We start from the raw sequence: 21,568 nt of genomic DNA on the forward strand, positions 1-21,568 counted from the left end.
GTTGAAGCTTTCCTGCAGTTGTGTTGGTCGTGAAAATCTTCCTTATATTCTCCCATGCTTCATTCGGCATCTTGGCTTCTCGAATGTAGCCAAGCATGTGGTCATGGACACGTGCCGCCAAGTAATACATCACTCGGCTTGCGGCTTGCTTCCATGTTCGGTGTTCGGGTGTCATTGGGTTGGGTTGATTTTCTTGAGCTCCTTTGATGTAATTCCAATAACCTTGGCCAACAAGGTATTGGTGCATCTTGTACTTCCAAGATGCAAAGTTGTTTCTATCCAACTTCTCGCTAGGGAGAGCGCTCCCCATTTGAGTATTCATTATGTCGATGTAGGTTTCTTTCTTCTTTTCCTTCTCTCGAACACGAGCTATGTAGTGGCACTACGATAGCAATGAACCAGATTTCTTTGAATTGTCGGCGTAGACACAATACACAAGGATGGGCTAGATCGAGCTACCAAAGTGCTTTGATACCATGTAAAGAATTGTCTTAATTCTGTGTAGCAGAATAGGTTAAAGATGTGTGTGTGTGACGGAGAGGAGAGGAGAGAAACACAAGATAGATGATAAAATAGAAATACTCAAGAAGATTGTATATTACAAAGGAGATTAACCGACACATTACGAAAGAGATATTAATTATCAAACTATCCTAGAATTTGAAGTGGCAAGGGGATATATACATAAGGCCGGCTTAGAAAGACCACCATAGCAAACAAGAGCGCAATGAGAGAGATATTAATTATCAGTCTATCCTAGCATTCAATGCGAAGAGCCTCGACTTGGTGGGGGCGAATCATCCCAAGACGATCGTGATTCTTCACCCTATCCCAGGGCCGAGGTTTAACTCACGAAAATGGTTATTGCCAAGACCCACACGCATGATAAGCTCTGGCCCAGTCAAGACGATATCTTTGATCTTCTCCAGAGCTCCAATCCAGGAGTGCGAATCATCACACAAACTCAAGGGCAAGAGGATCCAAGATGATCATGATTCATCACGCTACGCAGATGCATGTATCTCAGGCCCAACACAAGAGACGATATGTATATTTGTGGAGCATGGATTCGGTAGGTTGAGAATCATGACAATACGAAAAGCGCAGAGAGGACCCAAGATGGTCATGATTCATTGTGCGCTATGCCAAGGTCAGGGTCAGGAAGGCGGTCATCGGCAAGACAAGACCTAGATGTATATATGTATGTAGCTGAGGCCCAACCAAGATGATCTCTCTCTCTCTCTCTCTCTCTCTTGATCTCCTCTAGAGCCCTTCTCACCCCCAACAAACAAAACAAGTTGCCAAGTTTGGCAAGGCTTTTCTCTCTCTTCTCTCTCTCTCTCTCTCTCTCTCTCTCTCTCTCTCTCTTTTCTTTTCTTTGTTAATATTACATATTATTATTTGCTTGGCTCAGGACTTCTGGAGGAGCAGGGGTTGTTGTTTGTTGATTTAGGGTTGCAAAACAATAGCCGTTGAGAAGCAGAGAAACAGAGCAGAAACAGAGCAGAACAGAGCAGAACAGAACAGAACAGAGCAGAGCAGAACAGAGCAGAGCAGAAGAGAGCAGGCAAAGATCGAGAGAGATCTATAGGGGTTTTTCTCACCCCTTCCTCTGCCTCTCTCTCCCCTCCCTTTCCTTCTCTGAGCTCCTTGGCCGCTGCCCCTCTGCAGGTAATCCCATGCTCTTCCTCTTCCTCCTCCTCCTCCTCTTTCTCTTCCTTTCTCTTCCCTGTTCTAGCTTTCATTTTTTGTTTTTTTTGCTGTCTCATCAGTTTGTTGCTTCTTGGGCCAGTCCGTTTAGTCCCTGTCCTCATTTGCTCTGTTTTAGGGTTTTCTGTCTCTCCTTAACGGCTGATTTCTTAGGTAACCCCATGGGTAGTCTCAACCACACGTGCTATTGATTCTTTTCCTCTCTTTTTAGGCATTTGTCTATGTTATTCACTGCTCGCCCAATGGATCGCATAACAAGCATGCTATATAGATGCTGCTTCAATTTCCACATACTGTTCTTGATTGTGATGTTATCTTTACTCATTTTTGGGGTTTCTCCCTTTGTCTCATATCATTAAGTTGCTGATGATTACTTTCGTGATGAACTGTATAAACAATATGTCTTATGGAAGTTGCTTCTAATTCCATATCTTGTTCTTAATTGCTCACAAAGAATATGAGTTGGTTTTTTTTTCTTGTCTTTTAGGGTTCTTCTTTTGGTAGATACTATGAAAATTCTGTTCCTTAGTCATCTCATGAACTGCATTGAAAACTTTATGCTGTATGCATGCTGATTAAAAAATTCCATAACATAAAATTCTCTTTTTTCTTGTTGTTTTCGATGATAGTGATGAGGGTGAAAGCAACTCGAAATGCCGAAAAAAATACTCCTTCTCCATCCGCAAAGAAAGGCAGAAGAGGAACAGCTAGGGGGACTCCGAAATCAGCCAAAAAGGTTAGTGATTTGAAACCTGAGGTTTCCTGTGACCCACATGTGAGCACCGAAGAGAAGGTAGAGGAACCCATAGAAAAGGATGATTCCCAGGAGGAAGTTGGTTGCAAAGAAGGAGACAATGGCAATGAGAAAGATGCTGATCATTCTGATATGATTGAAGATTTTGCTTTGGGGGACACATTAATTAGACAGAGTGCAGAAGAGGCCAAAGAGAAGGATGATTGCAAAGAGAAAGAAGACATTAATCATCCTGGTATAGTGGAAGAAGTTGCCACTACTGCTCAAGTAGATGCCGTGTCTGAGCCCGTCGAGGTGAAAGAGGAATGCATAAAAGATTCTGCTTCAGATTTCCAGCATGCAAAAGAAGATAGCAGGGAACAAGTAGGTAATGTAGAAAGTGGGAAACAGGTAGATGAAGAAATCAAGGAAGGTTCCCTTAACAACAATAACAATGATGAACAGGACAAAGATGAAGAGGATTCTGTTGAACAAGTGAATAGGGAAGAGAGTGGAAAACAAATAGATGAAGCAATGAAGGAAGGCTTTGTTGATGACGAGGATAAAGACAAACAGAGCAAAGATAAAGAAGTTGAAGAAGAAGAAGAAAAAGAAGAAGAAGAAGAAAAAGAAGATGAAGAAGATGAAGAAGAAGAAGACGGAGATGAAGAAGAAGATGATGTCCAGAATGAAGAAGAGGGAGGAAGTGAAGAAACCAACAATGAAGAAAACAATGTAGAAGAGGGAAGTGAAGAAGCTATAGAACCGAGGTCGGTTACTGAAAGGAAAAGGAGGAGAACACTTGAGGTTTTTGTGGGGGGCTTAGACAAAGAAGCTACAGAAGATGATGTAAGAAAAGCATTTGAAGTCGCTGGTGATATTGTTGAAGTGCGGATGATGACACACTCGCAGACAGGCAAAAACAGGGGTTATGCATTTGTTCGATTTGCAAATGCTGACCAAGCAGCCAAGGCGGCTGCCGAACTTGATAAAATCAAGGTTTCTTTTTCTGTTCTATATTTCAATGATGACAATATTTCGAATGTCTCATGCTTTTTATTCTATTATTATTAATTTCAGGGAACTTAATGTTTCTTAATATGCTTTATTATATTTATGTTTTTGCTATCCTTACCACGTATGTTTTCTTATTAAAATATCAGAATGTATGTTTGTTAAAGATTTATGTCAGGATATATGTTTGCTTGGTTTGTTTTTGTTACAAAATTTCTCTTAATTGTTATACATATGTGTATGTCCAGATTCGAGACCGGGAATGTGCTGTTGTTCCTAGTGAAGATAATGACACATTATTTGTGGGCAATATATGCAAGACTTGGAAGTTGGAAGAGGTACGCCTATCAATGCGTTCTTATCTGATTTGACATTACTATTGTTATTAACCTTTATGTTGTTGTTGCATATGTGTGAAAAGGTTCTTGCGAAACTCAAAGAATACGGAGTTGAAGGGATTGATGAGATGACTCTCGACGAAGATCCAAACAATGAAGGGATGAATTGTGGCCATGCTTTCTTGGACTTTGTTGTTCACAACGATGCTGTGAAAGCATTCAAAAGGTTAAGTAAACCTGATGCTGTATTTGGTTGTGATCGATCAGCCAGAATTGCCTGGGCTGAAGCATCAGATGAACCAGATGAGACAGTTTTGGCGAGGGTTGGTCAAAATCTTACTAATATCATTTTGTTTGAAATTGTAGTAATTCTTCTCATGTATTGTAGTCTGGATCCTCATTTGATTCTGTTCTTTAGGTCAAGTCTGTCTTTGTTGAGGGTATGCCCTCTGATTGGAATGAGGCAAAATTGAAAGAACTTTTCGGCAAATACGGTGAGGTCGATCGAGTTATGATGGCAAGAAACAATCCTAAGTCAAAGAGAAGAGACTTTGCCTTCGTTAACTTTTCGACGAGAGATGCTGCTTTAGCTTCCATAAAGGCCTTGAATGAGGTGGAGCTTGTGGAGGGCGACCAAAAGGTAGGCTCCTGATTCCAGCATTACTATCCATTGTACATAATTCGATGGTGTGCTGGAATTCTTAGTCTTAATTGGTTATCTGAAGATAAAATTGAAAGTGGAGCTAGCAAAAGCAAAGCCGGCACCAAGACAACGGCGAATGAAAGGCCATCGAGGCTCATATCCTGTAGGTGGTGGTTCTTCAACACAAAACAAAGGCAAAGGTAAAAATTTGGGAGCTAAACTTGCATTCATTGTATTTTTGAATGTCTTTTGAAAGACAGTGATACAAGCTACTCCACTATGGAAGTTAAACTTTCATTACTTTGTATGGTTTGAATGCCTTGTTAAATTGTGCTGTCGAATTATTTAGGTGATGCACTGCGGGGTGATCGTTTCAATCGGAGGAGAAGTGATAGTGGTCGAGTAGCTCCAAGAGGTCGACGGGATGCTATGATAGGTGTGAAACGGAAGCCTGTTGATGACTGGCCTTTGCGAGGAGAGAGGTCAAGGCCATCTCCAAAGTTCCCACGGGCTGGTATGCTTCCTTTATGTGCAAACCCAATGGAAAGCTGGCTATTGTTGTTATAAGTTATAGAAAGTTTTCAACTGGAATATTCTAACCTTACATTCCTAAATAATTGACTTACAAATTATGATCCACTTCTGATCAGTCACAAAGAAGCCGTTTTATATCTGGGTTTTACTTTTTACAGGAGCAGCCGTTCCTTCGGCAAGACGAGAACCTAGATCTGGGAGCTTAAGAGATAGGCATGGAAGCTATGGTGCTCGAGGTGAAGATGATTATCTTCCTCTTGGTGTTAGGTTGTCACCTAGGTCAGGAATGAGTCGAGGTCATTATTCTGGTTCCGGGTCACGAGATTACATTCCAAGACAGAGAGGAAGTGGTACAAATCATAGAGAGGTTATTCGTGGGTATGCTGCATACAACGAATCGAGTCCTAGACTCAAGCAACCTTACCCTATAGTGGTTAGTACATAAGTTTCTGTATTCTAGTTTATCTTGTTATGGTCATATTATTTTCTCTCAATTATGCCCTGGTTGTTAATTGTAGTTACTTGAATGAAACAAATGCTTTTCTCAGTACATATAAAAAGAACGATAAATTAACGTGAAAAGTGTGGGAAATAAAAGCGCACCACTTTCTATATCACATTTTGGTCGAAACCTGTCTTTCTTTTTAGAAAATGTAAACTATAGACATCATAAGTTGATGCTCTGTTTTGAGGTTTTTTGCTGCTCTAGACCTATTGCATGATCATAGGCATAGATTGACATATTCGCATTCATGGGGTTTCCCATTCGAATGCATGGTCAAGTATTCATTTATAAAAAAAAAAAGAGCGAGTAGATGAACTCCCTCCTTTTTAGTTTCCTAGAGATAAAAAAGGGGACTTGACAATAAAAAGGGGATAATAAAAAAGGGACCTGCCATTTCGTATTCTTGAATTTTGCGAATATCACGCATGGAGAATATCACGAATATGACACATATGTCAATCCATGATCATAGGTTACAATGGACTATTTATGGGTGTTTGATGGTGTAGCAGTTGCAATAAATTTGTACGTTGGATTTTGTGGATTTTAGAGTTCTAATCCTATACACATGCATAATAAAGTACAAACACAAGCACAGCCCTCTATTGCACAGCCCATGCTCTATATTATTTTATTTTATTTATAGGAGTGTAATATATATATTTTATTATTTGCAGGCTGAAGAGGCTCCCTATTATGAAAGAGCGTATCCTAGAGCCCGAATGGAATATGCCGAACCAGCACTTGTCAGTGGATCTGCTTATCTGGATGCCTTTCGGTATGTGCATAGTTATCAAAGAAACCAACTCTTTTTTATGAATTTGGTTAAAATGCATTTGCGTTTCTAAGGTTATCATTTGTCTTCAGGGCTGCACCTTTGGGAAGTGCTTCTCTGACAGGGCGAAATATCTTGGCTTCAGGTGCATCTTGTTGATCTGAGCACTGAAGTGATTTGATTGTCATTATTCACATCAGCCAAATGTGGGAAAAAGTGTAAAAAGCCCGATGATTTGATTGATATCCTCATCACATGATAAACTCATGATTTCATTATACATTTTTACTGTATGATCTAGATTCTAATTCTAATTGCAAGAAAATTCATGATTGATTAGCATTAGTAATAAATGATTTGATTAAATATTTTCTGCATAATCTAGATTCTTACTGCAAGAGAAGTTTTTATTGTTTAACAATATTAATATGGTCTAAATACCAAAGAACTCATTGATTTAATTCTCAGTATTCTAATTAAAAAACTCGTGCTATGTACCATTGTAGCCTCATTAGGGAGTGCTGCAAGCTCAAGCTCTCTTTATGGTTCTGGAAGCTACAGCTATGCAAATGTTCCACAAGGAAGCAGTGATTATAACTACTTGGCAGGTGCCACTGATGTAAGAAAAGGAATTTAAGGAATCCATAAACTTATTAAATCACTTTGTTTGTGGTGGTGGGGTTGTAAACATCATTGGGTTATTTTGGCAGCCACGAGGCTCATATTCATCTTCATATTATGACACAAGTCGTCCTGAGTATGGATTGACCCGCCCAGAATATGGCTTGAGTCGCACAGAATATGGCTCGAGCCGCAGTGAATATGGCTTGACTCGTCCCGAATATGGTTCAAGTCGCCCTGAATATGGATCCAGCCGCGCCCAATATGGATCCAGTCGTGCCGAATACGGCTCCACCAGAACAGAATATGATTTAAGACGGACAGGATCAGGCTATGGCCTCCCAGATGGATCTACTGCTTATTATTGACTTCTGGTAAACATTATTTGAATGTGTAGATTGAAATCACGAGAAACTTAATGAGTGTAAACTAGAGTGGCATTTTAGGAATTATGAGAAACTAGAGTTCAGTTTGTGCTACCATTCTAGGGATATGTTAAGGTAGAACTTGGGAATCATTTTGGGAAATGATTGTAAATCAAAGTAATAATGATGACAAATAAGGGTAGCTTTCTGGAAATTGTGTTGAACTAGAATGGCATTTTAGGAATCTTTGTAAAGCCGGAATGGCATTCTGATAATTTGGGCTTTCTGATCAGGCAAAGGGCAAGTATTTTTGTGACCCTTTCCTTGCGAGGATTAAGCACTGTACCTGGTCCCAGAAGTGTGCTTCGCAGCTGATTTTCAATGGAAGTAGGAGTATATATTGGATGCTAACTTCAGTGTATGGCCTATCCACACAGTGCCTTGTTCTCTGATGGATTGAATGTTTGATCTCTCACCCATCATTGAATAGTTGTAGGTTTGGGATTGAGGGCATACCCAATTAAAATTGTGTAACAAATGCTTCGGCTGCAATTTGCATGCCATGTTTGGAATATATGGATGTCATGGGAGAAAGGTACTCTGGTTAGCCACTAGTACCTTCACAATTTTGTAGTCCAACACTTTTTTAAGTATGCAGTGAAAGAGATATCTGGGATAAAAAGGGCCTCTTCTCATTGGGAGGTTGAGGATTAACATTTTCATGTCTTTTGGCTTTCTTTGGAATGTAAATGATTGCTCCCTTGCGGTCAATCAAACAATACTTTCTGTTTATGCATAAATTATAGAAAACTATGAGAAGGAAGATACCCCAAATTGTAAGGGATATGGTAGAACCTGTGTATACATATATGATATCATATGCTTTATATTTATGTAATTGTTAGTGCGAAGTTGATTAGGAATTGTCTCACTTTTAATGGAAGGCTAATAATCTGTTTGTGACGCTGAGGAGAAAACTGCTATTACCATATGGTTTATAGTTGTGGTATTGCTAAAGCAAAATGGATTACGATTTGTCTCATTTTTTATGGAAGGATGATCATCCTTTTGTTATTCAGAAGAGAAAACTGCTGTGTGCATTGAACATATGTGGAAACAATGGGATCTGATTTAGGTTAGATTGATTGGGATAATTTGGAGTTTTCCAAATAATTTTCCAATCAATGAAGGATGTATACGTTGGGTTTAGGTTTTAGGGTTTAGTGATGATATCTTTTGAGGATGGTTCTATGCATGCACCAAGTTGTTTGGAGCTTCAATTGTGAATTGTACTCATCGAGCACTTTTAGGATGGGTTGTGACCAGCTTATATGCATAATTGCTTTAGCAATGCATGTAAATATAAGTGTTGAACACATATTGGGTTAGATTAAACATTACTTAATGCCTCTTATGTAAAAGATGATCATTGGGAAGATTCAAGACTAAGGATATGCCATGGCAGTGTGGTTTGTATTCATTTGGCCGATTTCAAAGGAATTACACTATGATGGAATGTTTTATTCATCTTGAATGTTATCATGCAAATAGTAAGAATTCTTTTGACCTGTTTCTTCCATAGAGAGATTTATGTTACTGCGAAAGTTGAATGATGTGATATTGTCGTCAAAATATGAAGGAATTGTAAAAACAAGAATCATTCTAGTTTTAAATATATCAAATACCTTGTGTTTAAAAAGGATCCCTTTGAAGGATTGCTTGAAGGTGTTCATTTTGTAAATTATGTTGGGTTCTTGTTTTGAATCACAAAACCTTAACCACTTGAGGGTTATGGGAGTATTTATAGACGGGGGAAAAAACCTCCTAAAGAGGGAAAAAATGCCCCATGTAGTCCTAAGTGTGTTCACACACATCACTGTCCTAAATGTGTTCACACAAGTCACAATCCTAAGTGTGGTCACACATCATTGTCCCAAGTATGTTCACACACATCACTACCACAATATGTCAACAAATCCCCCTTGGGAGTGATGTCGTGAACAAGGAGCTGTCACTCATGGTTAAACAAGTGCCAAGCTATGTGGATAGAGATCAATCCACAAATGGGATTAGGCCTAAAGCTTTGCGGAGAGCTTCAAACTTCTCTCTAGGCAGAGCCTTTGTGAAGAGGTATGCAATGTTCTCCTGCGTGGGCACATAAGCCAAACTGATCTCTCTAGTAGAGAACCTTTCCTTGACATAGTGATAATGCACCTCAATGTGCTTAGTGCGAGCATGGAACAGAAGGTTCCTCGCAACTCCCATTGCGCTTTGATTGTTAGTGAAGATGGTGGTGGCAAAAGACTGACCAACACCCAAATAAGCTAAAAGGCGTCTGAGCCACACACACTCAACTGTAGCTGTGAAAGCTGCCCTATACTCAGCTTCACAACTAGAAGTGGCCACAGTAGGCTGCTTCTTGCTCAACCAAGATATGCATGAGCTACCAAGCATGAATCAAAAACCACTTGTGGACACATGAGTGTCATAACAACCAACTCAAGTCAGAAAAAGCATGCAAGTCTGGTGGTAGTGATCCCCCCTTGGGATAAAACAACCCAAATGACCGGGTACCACTAAGTAGCGAAAAATGCGCTTAATTGCCTACCAATGCTTAACTCTTGGGCAAACCTGCTCATTTGAGAGACAACAAACTGAATATCAAGTCGGGTTATGCTCAAGTAAATTAAGCATCCAATTGCCCGCTTATAGAGAACAACATCAAATGCATCTCCAACATCATGAAGGCTCAAATGTAAACCTATCTCCATGGGAGTGGCAATAGGTTTACAATCTTCAAGGCCAAAACGCTACATTAATGTGTCAATGTATTTCGATTGACACAAAGCTCTTCCGCCATCAACTTACATAAATTGAATGCCCAAATAATGATGCAAATGCCCCAAATTTGACATCTCAAAAGGAGCATGCAAATCAACCTTAAAGTCAACAATATGCTTCTCATTGGGACCAGTGAACAACATATCACGACATACACAACCATCATCAGAAATACATCATTAGCACGCTTAACATATAAGGTGCTTTTAGTTGGACTATTCTCAAACCCAAATGCAATCAAATAGGCATGTATCTTTTCATACCAAGAACGTGGTGCTTGCTTGAAGCCATATAATGCCTTTCTCAACCTGCACACTTTATGTTCATGCCCTTTCTGCACAAAACCACGGGGCTAAGATACATACACTTCCTCATGAAGATCACCATTTAGAAATGTTGTTTTAATGTCCAATTGATGTACATTCCAACCAGGATGAGCTGCAATGAACAGTAGTCATACGGCAGGTGGGAGCAAAGGTCTCATCAAAATCAATGCCTTTTTGTTGGGCATAACCTTTTGCAACAAGCCTAACCTTATACTTGGCAACTGTTCCATCAGGTTTACGCTTCAACTTATATACCCACTTAGTGCCAATAGCCTTCTTGCCAAGAGGCAAGTCACATAAAGACCATGTACCAGTCTTCATAATACCATCATATTTTGATTGCATAGCAGCCATCCGATTTTCTAAATTTTGTGCTTCATCAAAAGAAACAGGCTCATTTTCATCAGAAAAGGCAACCATAGCATAACAATCTGATGCAAAAGAAGCACTATGATAACCTTAAGGAGTACATTATGACAAAGGAAAATCCAATTTGCTATCTTGCGAAGTTTGCGACATCCATTTAGGCGTAGTCTTTGCCTCCTCTATATCAACCCTCTCATGAATAAGTGTATCATGTAAGTCTACATCAGAAATGGAATGATCTGCATCATTATGAGTAGCTTCCAAAGGCTGAGAAGGTGCCTCAAGTGGGCCAACACTTAACTGTCCACTTGTAAAAAGAGGCAACAAAGTGTCATACACATCTCTGAAGCTAACCAATGTCTCCTTAGTACATGAAAGGAGTGGCCGAATTGCATCCTCCACAAAAACAACATCACGGCTAACCAGAATGCGTTTCGATTGTGGATGATACAAATGATAACCTTTAATTTTAGAACTGTATCCTACAAAAATACATTTCGTTGATTTATCATCCAAATTTTTGCGTTGTTGTTTAGACACTGATGCATATGCCAAACAACCAAAAACACGCATATGAGCAACATATGGCTTTTGGCCATGCCAAGCTTCATATGGAGTGATAGAGAGTAGTGCTTTAGTGGGACACCTGTTAAGTACATATGCTGCACACATGTGACATGACAGCCTCAAGCCAAAAACTATGTGGTAAAGCTTGACTTTTGACCATACACCTCGCCATTTCCATGAGTGATCTGTTCTTTCTTTTAGCAACTCCATTCTATTGAGGTGTATACGTCACTGTACACTAATGTTTTATACCACATTCAACTAGAAATGCATTAAACTCAGAAGACATATACTCCCCCCCATCAGAATGGAGGGTGCCCATTTTACATGCCGGTAGATGTTTAGCCAAAGCTAGAAATGGTTTGAAGCACAGAAACACATCAGACTTTGCCTTCAATGGAGCCTAGAAAAGTCACCAATGAAAGTCATGAAATAAAGATAGTTCCCGAGAGAATGTGCATGCATAGGACCACATACATCACTATGAACAAGCTACAATTCTGCGTAGCTCTAACTGAACCATCTTTTGGAAAGGGTGAATGTTGCATTTTGCCCAAAATACAATCGTCACAAACATGCTCTCGAGGTGCCTCAAGTTTGGGCAAGGAGGACACCATTTCAGATTTCTGTAGGCAAAGCAAACTTGCAAAATTCAGATGACCAAAGCGTGCATGCCAAATCTTTGCATCTGAAATAGCTTGAGAATCCAGTATTGCACAAGCTGAATCGTTTATAGATTTTTCATAATCTACGAGCTTATACAACCCACGACATAAAATGCTAGAAGCAATAATAACATCCCCATGGATGATGGGACAAAGCATGAACGATACACCTGCCATCAACAAATTTAACAACCAAGCCAGTCTTGGCTAATGCTGAAACTGACAAGAGATTTTTCTTCATCCCCGGCACAAACAAGCATCCGACAAGATGAAATGACTACCATCAACAGTAGTCAAAATGATCTTACCAACACCCATAACTGGATAGATGAGTTGTTGGCACATGTGACAATATTCCCTATAAGGGCAGGCTCCAATGAAGTGAAGAAATTGTGCTACGAGGTAATATGTTTGGTTGCCCCACTGTCGAAGTACCAAACATCTGATTCTACAGCAGACATACATTGTTCAAGTGAAGATGGGTCAAAATTGTAAACAATAGTAAATGCCCATTCTTCACGATGCACAAGATTTGCAGGCTTTGTTTTCGGTGCATAGACTTCTGCAAAAACAAGTCCTACCTCTTTTTTCTTTGCCCCTTCTGCAACCAATTTTGGATAGTTCTTTATAATATGATCAATTCCTTTACAATATTTGCAAAACAATTTTTGTTTCTGCTCTTGTTTTTTTCATTCACTTGTGAACTATTAGCAAATCTCTGCTTGCTAGTAGATGAGTTCCATTTACCTTTGCCCTTTTGACTAGCTAGGAAAGCTTGATCTACAACATGCATAATAGACCTATTTTGCCTAGACTGATTTTCATGTAACAAAACAGAGACTAACTCTTCGAATGATAAGACATTGGGATTACCTTTCATCATTAAATGAAGAGTAGAAGCAAAACTCCGATATGAATCAGGAAGACCATTTAGAACGGTCTGCACAATGAACTATCTTATATCATTTTCATCAGCAGAAATTAATTGTTCCTTTAAATATTTGATTTTTGTAAGAAAACTTGTCGAGAATGTTTAAAAGTTATAATAGCTAGCCCAATAGCTAGTTAGCCCAACGGCCAGATCTTGGCCTTTATAAAGAGGAACTTTCTCCTCATGTAAATATGAGTGAGCTCTGTATTTTCTCCCTCCTGTTGTGACATACCAATGTATATTACTGAACAGATGTGCCTTCTCATTTTTCTTTATGGTATCATAGCATAGATCCGCCCCTTTGCAAAACCCTAGATTAGCCCTCTGCAAAACCCTAGATCCACCCTTCTGCTGGTATGACAACGATTGGAACAAAATTGTACTAGCATCCATGAGAGGAAAGGGGGATTTTTTTCCATTTGGGATGACATTGCTATGTGATTGAGAGGTGACTTGAGAGGTGACTTGAGAAAAGAAGCCAGAAGAGGAGAGATAGGCCAAATTGAGAAGATGGATGAGGTGTTCTCAAAATTGAACAAGGATGAGGTGAAAACATTGGTGAAATGCATGAAGCAGGTTGAGATTGTAGCATCTGGAGGTGTGACAGGAACATAACTACCACCTCGACTTGAACTCCTCCCAGTTGACCTCAAACTCGATGGACCAGCCACATACTTGAGCTAGTCGCTTCAGATTATAGGTGCCTTGGCAGGGAGAAGCCTTGACAGCTACCTAACATGAGAAGAGAAAGAACCTCCTGTCATAAGGAGAAATGAATGGAAAGCATGGAGAGCTACCCACATGTCTTTGTACACGTGGCTTCTCAACTCCATGATTCCATCAATCGCCACAACAATTGATGGAGTTTTAAGTGTGAAGGAGATATGAGAGAAATTGCAAAAGATGTATGCTGGGAGGGGAAACAACATGAGAGTATTTCAAATCGAGCAAGAGATAGATGTTGTTTGGTAAGGAGATAAGATGATTAAGGAATATGCCATAGAGCTGGAGCGTCTATGGGCAGAATACGATCATTTCTCGCCTGTGACAATGTGCAATGATCCTCAATGTAAGAGCAAGGAAATTTCTGCTCAAAGAAGAACCATGCAATTTTTGAAACATCTCAACCCGTTGTTTGATCAAAGAAGGGCAGTTCTTCTAGCCAAGGCTGAAATTCTCACACTTGATGAGGCAATTGCGACTATGATACAAGAGGAGAGTAGAATGACGCTGCTCTCTGACACTACCAGACTTCCAGGGGTATGATCATCACTAATGGTGTCAAATTCAAGCGGAAGTGAAAAATCGAAAATGCTACAATTGTGGTGAAGTTGGTCATTTAAAGAATGCTTGCCCTAAACCATCGAAGGAGAGAGAATATGGAGGATGTGGACAAACTAGAGGTCGTGATCGAGGGAGCCGAAGAGGTGCAAGAGGAGGTCACCAAGCAAACTTGATGGTAACAAAAGAAGAGGAAGGAACTAAGGTGGTGTTCACCGAAGAGGATCAAGCTCTCTTAGAAATACTTAGGAGGAAGCAAAGAGCCGCAGATGATACTTCATTCATGTCAAGAGGTAACATTGCCACCTATGCTTATTCAGCCACAAGTACTAGCAACACAAACACTCTTGCCTCTACACTAGAATGGATAATTGATTCTGGTGCATTTAGGCATGTGAGGGGTAATGCTAGTGAATTCTCCTCCTATACTCACTTATCAATGCCAGAAAGCATTCAAATTGATGACGGTACAACACAACCTATAGTGGGTATAGGTACAGTAAAATGTACCGACTCTGTGACATTGTCTAATGTGTTGCATGCTCCTTCTTTCCCAGTAAACTTATTATCCATAAGTTCTATCATACACCAACTAAAATGTGTTGTTTCTTTTGATATTCCCAAGGTGATATTCCAGGAGAAAGGGACAGGTCAGAGACTTGGGACTGGCACATGGCATAGTGGACTATGGTATTTGGATCGTGAAGGGTTGGATTCAGCATTAACATCTATGGTAGAGGGAAAATATGTAAGCGGATCTAAAATGAGTTATGAGGAGTTGTTGATACTTTACCACCAACGTATGGGACATACTTCTTATGGCGTTTTGAGTTGGGTGTATCCACACCTTTTTGAAAAGGCTAATAAAACAAAACTTGTTTGTGATGCATGTGAATTTGGTAAGCTTACTAAAAGTTCATATGCTAGTTCCCATGCATTTGATGTAATACACTCTAATGTTTGGGGACCATGTTCCACAAGTTCTATTAATGGATATTGATATTTTGTCTCTTTCATTGAGTGCTTCTCTTGTGTGACTTGGTTATATTTGATGAGGAAAAAGAATGAAGTATTTGCTTGTTTTAAATATTTTCATAGAGCAGTTCAAGCTCAATATGGTGCAGTAGTAAAAGTGTTGAGGTCTGATAATGGAACAGAGTATGCTAACATGACATTAAGGGCATACCTCTTAGATCAAGGAATACAACATCAAACCACATGCCCATATACACCAGAACAAAATGGAGTAGTAGAGAGGAAGAATAGACATCTTCTAGAGGTAACGAGAAGCATGATGATTTCTATGAATGTCCCAAAGCAGTTGTGAGCACAGGCAGTTTTGACGGCTCCCACTTTGATCAATAGAATGCCCTCTAGAGTATTGGAGTGGAAGTCTCCATGTGAGTTGTTGCAAGGCAATAACTCTGGAATCCTTCCTTTGAAGGTGTTTGGATGTGTGTGTTTTGTAAAGGACAGTAGACCATTTGTAGGAAAACTTGATCCTAAAGCTGTAAAATGTGTATTTGTGGGATACTCTGCCACACAAAAAGGCTATGTTTGCTGGAGTCCAGTAGAGAAGAGATTATTTGTGAGCATGGATGTGCATTTCAGAGAGTTAGAGCCATATTATAAACAAGGGGTAACTTCACCCTTTGATGACTTAATTAAGACTGAAAATATGAGGGAAGGAGATAATGGTGAGAGGTTGCTAAAAATAAGATCAATTCCTTTATTGATCCCTACATCAGTTGAGAAACAAGTGAGCGTAGGAGGTACGGAAGAAGAAGGAAACGAAGACAAGGAGCCTATATGTGTTGGGACTCAAGCTGAGGGGGAGCTAAAGGTGTATATAAGGAAGAGGAGACAGAAAGAAGGAAGTATGAACACATCTTCAGTACCACATGTGCCATCAAGTTCCATGTCCCAACCTGCCTCAACTTCTGAAATACCTACAGAACTCCCAAACCCAGAAATCACATGTGATATAATTTCCTCTCCTTCTCCTATAGAGATTAGGAGGACCTCTCGTAGTAATGCAGGAGTCCCTCCTGGTCGTTATGGTTTTCCTCATGATATTGCTTAGTTTATCTCTTATTCTAACATATTAGCTACACATAGAGCATTCATTGCATCATTAGACTTTATCACTTTACCCAAGTGTTGGCAAGTTGCTAAAGAAGATCCAAAATGGAAAGCAGCCATGCAAGAAGAACTTGAAGCTCTTGAGAAGAACAAAACTTGGGAGATTGTGTCACTATCACCAAGAAAGAAGGTGGTTGGGTGCAAATGGGTGTTTACAATAAAACAGACCCCAGAGGGAAAAATAGATCGATACAAGGCACGATTGGTGCCTAAGGGATATAGTCAGAGATATGGCATTGACTATAATGAGACTTTTGCACCTGTGGCGAAGATGAGCACTATTAGAAACTAGAATGTTGGGTTGTAGGCCCGCAGCTTCTCCAATCAACCAAAATATCAAGCTAATTGAACTTGCAGGAGAGAAAGTTGATCGTGGAAGGTATCAAAGATTTGTAGGTCGGCTGGTTTATTTGACTCACACCTGTTCAGATATTTCATTTGCAGTAAGTGTGGTAAGTCGCTACATGCATGATTTGAGGAAAGATCATATGGATGCAATGTATCATATTCTGAGATATCTCAAAGGTGCCATGGGGAAGGGATTAATCTTTAGAAAACATGGTCATTTTAACATTGAGGGCTATTGTTATTCTGATTGGACCAGTTGTGTTGATGATAGGAAATCCACATCAGGATACTACATGTTTGTTGGAGGCAATCTGGTCTCTTGGAAGAGTAAGAAACAATAAGTAGTTGCAAGTCCAACAGCCAAAGCAGAGTATAGAGCTATTGCTATAGGAGTTGCGGAGATGTTATGGCTAAGAACTCTCCTAGTAGAACTAAAGGTGAATCAAGAAAATCAAATGATGTTGTGGTGTGACAATAAATCAACAATCAGCATTGCCAACAATCCAGTACAGCACGATAGTACCAAGCACATCGAAATCGACAAATTCTTTATAAAGGAAAAGCTTGATAATGGAATATTAAAATTGATTCATGTTTCTACTGAACATCAAGTAGTAGATTGTCTTACAAAGGGACTTGGGCCAGTAAGTCTTACTAGATTGTGTGACAAGATGGGCTTAGTGGATATTTCTTGCCCATCTTGAGGGGGAGTGTTGAGAATGTTTAAAAGTTATAACGGCTAGTTAGTTCCAACAGCTAGTTAGCCCAACGGCCAAATCTTGGCCTTTATAAAGAGGATTTTTCTCCTCATGTAAATATGAGCGATCTCTATATTTTCTCCCTCCTGTTGTGACATACCAATGTATATTACTGAACAGATGTGCCTTCTCATTTTTCTTTAAAACTGTCCATAGAATCACCTTCATTCATGTGCTCGCTCTCCAACTATTTTCAGAGATAAGCAATACGAGCCTCATTTCTTGCTTGGTACAAAGTGGTAAGAGTATCCCAAGCATCCTTTGTTGTCTTGCAAGAGTGAATATGGGGAATAATGGCACATTTTACAGACAAAGCTATCATAGCATGTGCCTGAGCATCTTTGTGATCCCAACGAAGTTACTCTACATTTTGTACAACAGAAACTTCAGCATGGGCATGAGCAAGATAATCAACATCCTCGACAGAATCAATACCATCAACGTTTGTGTTCTCAACAGGATGTTTTTCAGCCCCTTGAACCACATTCCACAATCCCTTTGCTACTAATACATGGCACATCATATAAGCTCAAAGAGGGTAATTTGTTCCATCCAGTTTATCCTTAACAACAAGCATCCGAAATACATCATTGCTCTCAGCCATGGCCGTTGACTGAACACGTTTTGATGCAAAAAATGAACTATTGAATGAATAAAAGAGAATAAAGTACCCCTTTGACTTGGAAGATGAACTAACGAAGAGAAAATGGAAGAAAATCTTATTTCTGTGTAGCAACTGCACAAAAGATGGTTGTAGGAATTTCTTGGAAGACTCAAGGAGGCTTTTAGGAGGATTGAATTGAGTTGGAAGTAGAAAAAAAACACAACTGAAACTACGTGGAGGAAGAAAACATGTAGAAAATTGTTTTTCAATAGTAGAAAAAAGCCAACACAGATGGCGCAGACGGACTACGTATGGGAGCCATTGCTTTGTTATTCGCTAGTTGCGTTGCTGCTTAAACGTTACTTAGTAGCTCTAATACCAATGTTGGGTTTTTGTTTTGAATCACAAAAACTTAACCACTTTAGGGTTGTGAGAGTATTTATAGATAGGGCAAGCAATGGGTACAGTTTCGGCTCAAACCGAACCGAACCGTTAAGCCATGGTTTAACGGTTTATTGGTACCAAAAAAATTTAATGGTTTGGTTTAGTTTGGATTTTCGGTAAACGGTTTGGTTTCAGTTTGGTTCGGTTCTAAAATTCGGGTTTATAGGTTTTTGGTTAACTTTTTTTTACCTTAATAATTTATTGATTTAATGGTTTAATTAATGGTTTTTTATCGATTTAATAAATTTAACTTAAATGTTTATTTAATTTAATGTATTTTTGTTTGTTTAGATGTTTAATTAGTTTGACTTAAGTGGTTAGGTTTAAATTGTTTATTAAATGGTTCGGTTTGGTTTCAACTTTTCTCTGAATGGTTTGGTTTGAAATGGTTTGGTTTCAACTTTTTCGTAAATGGTTTGGTTTCAATAATGAGAGTTCATAAACGGTTTTGTTTGGTTTTTGTTTTATATAAACGGTTCGGTTCGGTTTCTTTGCCTTGAAACCGGGGGGAAAAAACCTCCTAAAGAGGGAAAAAAACGCCCTTGTAGTCCTAAGTGTGTTCACATACATCACTGTCCTAAGTGTGTTCGCACATCACTGTCCTAAGTATGTTTAGACATCACCGTCCTAAGTGTGTTCACACACATCACTACCACAATATGTCAACAAATTATGGAGTTGTTGGTATTGTCGCCTCCCCCCTACCTTTACATTCTTATCAATATCTTCCACAACACTTCTGTTTATACCAAGGAAAAGATGGTTGTGGGTTTGATTTCTTTCGAGGTTCAAGACTTGTTACATGCAACCTACATTTGAGACTTCATTGTGATGCTCTTGCCAACATTGAATTAGTATTTTAGCAGTCATAAAGTTATTACTTTATTTTGTGAATGCAATCGTTCTCGTTTGTGACTTGTGAGTAGTTTTGATAAAAGTGAAAAATCCAATGAACTATAAAATTGTCCAATTTTTATCTTTATTTTTACGACTCATAAAAAAGAATGACATATTTGGCATGTGTTGCCTCTAACTAACTATTGTTATGATTATTATTATCATCATTATTGTTGGTATTGTCTATGTTTTCAAAATTGTTGATATCAAGCACTAAGATCTTATTTGGGACAATTAGACCCTATTGACTTCATTGGTTAACAACAGCTAGCTGAGATACAATGCATTTAGAATCCATAGTGTGATCCAAAAAAAGAACCATGTTTATTGCCAGTTTCATGCATTATGTCCAACACTTCTCGATATTTAGCAATATGTACTAAACTTACTTCATTACCCATTTCCTTTAACAATATGACCCTCTATTTATAGTTACTTGCGATCTACTTTCTCACACTAGTATTCACACATTTCTACATGAATAAATTTATATATTTGCCCAAGCTCCTAGGGTCGTGCGACATGTTCACCAAAACATCCTACTCATGTGCTTGATATTTCCTAATGATTACCTAATAGAAGTGTCGGTTACCCTTATCTCGATATTGCATCATGGGCAAATAATGGGTTATACCACACCTCGTGTAAAAGATGCTCAATTTAAAGAGTTTGAAATCTTTGATTTTACATAGCTATGAGAATCTCTTTTAATCAATAAAAGAAACTTTTACATTTTTGCTATGTCACGTCTTTGTTACTATCATTGTCGTGTTCACCAAAACATCATACTCATGTGCTTGATATTTCCTAATGATTACCTAATAGAAGTGTCGGTTGCCCTTATCTTGATATTGCCCTTATCTTGATAATGGGTTATACCACACCTCGTGTAAAAGATGTTCAATTTAAAGAGTTCGAAATCTTTGATTTTACGTAGCTCGAAGAAGCTCTTTTAATCGATAAAAGAAACTTTTACATTTTCGCTTGTCACATCTTTGTTACTATCATTGTTGCCATGATCATCCATGTGGAAATCACTATTTGGTTTGCTGGTGGAAATTGAGCCTGATATCAAGTTAATGATAAATAAAAAAATATCATATCATATGAACATAATTTGAGCTTTTGATATCAAGTTAATGATAAATAAAAAAATAGCATATCATATGAACATGTAGGGGCAGATACATTGCATTTAGCCGACATATACACACAAATGAAGTCTGTAATCGAGGAAGGGAAAGAGTATTCCGTCACATATACATATCTAAGACCCAATACATTGCATTTAGCCGACATATACACACAAATGAAGTCTGTAATCGAGGAAGGGGAAGAGTATTCCGTCACGTATACATATCTAAGACCCAATACATTGCATTTAGCCAACATATTACATGCACGAGGTTTGTATCCAAGGAAATGGAAAAGAGTATTCGATTGACGACAATACATGGTGACACATCTCAAACCTTTCGTAGTAGAGTAGAAACAACGTGTTGTTGCTGCCAAATCCGAAACCCTACCAATGATGGAAAGGCTTAAAAATCATATGATTCCAAATGAAGAGAAAAAAAGCTAGAATTAGCCAAACAGAATTTGAATTGGGTACATGTATATGTATATGTATATGTATGTATATATCTATCTATCTATCTATATATATACTTATAAGTTATAACCTTTAGTTATCAAGGGGTAAAGTTTGACTAGATGCATTGAATCCTATAGGAATCCTTTTGTCAATTGTTGAATCTTCAAGATCTTCAAGATTCTACTCTCCGGACTTGGGCAAATTTAGTTTCCAACACCTAACCATTCTTTTTCCTCTTCGCATATATACTTATAATACCTCTGATTTGCTTTAATTAATCAACAGTTGCTCTCTAAACCATTGCCAAATTCATCTACCCCACCATTCTGTATGTGTAATTATGCATGCATATCCATCTAATTCATTCAATTTCAATGATTAGTCAAGCTATCATAAGCTCCAGTTTGCTTTCATTTTTGCCAATAATTTTAACTCACCAATCAATCCATATGTATATATCGATCAACGAAACGAAAATTTGACCAATTCAATTCGAATTGATCCAGATCTTTGCCCCACAATCTTGAATTGTCGCTTAATTTTGTGGCCTACTTGCTCTTTCAGTC

At 38.7% G+C, this 21,568-nt stretch overlaps 1 protein-coding gene across 1 annotated transcript; it reads left to right on the plus strand.

Annotated features, from left to right (window-relative positions):
• Positions 1–1,512: 1,512 nt before the first annotated feature.
• On the plus strand, positions 1,513–8,157 carry LOC147853342 (uncharacterized). Its single transcript, XM_087332929.1, has 13 exons — positions 1,513–1,671; positions 2,340–3,442; positions 3,706–3,795; positions 3,879–4,118; positions 4,214–4,435; positions 4,521–4,638; positions 4,788–4,952; positions 5,131–5,405; positions 6,155–6,255; positions 6,345–6,397; positions 6,759–6,871; positions 6,963–7,247; positions 7,532–8,157. Exons 2-12 carry the CDS (start codon positions 2,342–2,344, stop codon positions 7,239–7,241), a joined length of 2,757 nt encoding a protein of 918 aa, XP_087189055.1. The 5' UTR covers positions 1,513–1,671; positions 2,340–2,341; the 3' UTR covers positions 7,242–7,247; positions 7,532–8,157.
• Positions 8,158–21,568: the final 13,411 nt, after the last annotated feature.

Source organism: Azolla caroliniana, unplaced genomic scaffold, assembly GCF_043228905.1.
Source record: "Azolla caroliniana isolate FFs.n. ecotype wild unplaced genomic scaffold, voAzoCaro1.0.p SCAF_17, whole genome shotgun sequence".
Classification (NCBI taxonomy): Eukaryota; Viridiplantae; Streptophyta; class Polypodiopsida; order Salviniales; family Salviniaceae; genus Azolla; species Azolla caroliniana.

Coding starts and splice junctions, on each gene's coding strand:
- LOC147853342 (XM_087332929.1), top strand. CDS start 2,342: ATGAGGGTGAAAGCAACTCGAAATGCCGAAAAAAATACTCCTTCTCCA. Junction 4,953..5,130: donor TCCAAAGTTCCCACGGGCTG/GTATGCTTCCTT, acceptor TACTTTTTACAG/GAGCAGCCGTTCCTTCGGCA. Junction 6,398..6,758: donor GCGAAATATCTTGGCTTCAG/GTGCATCTTGTT, acceptor GTACCATTGTAG/CCTCATTAGGGAGTGCTGCA.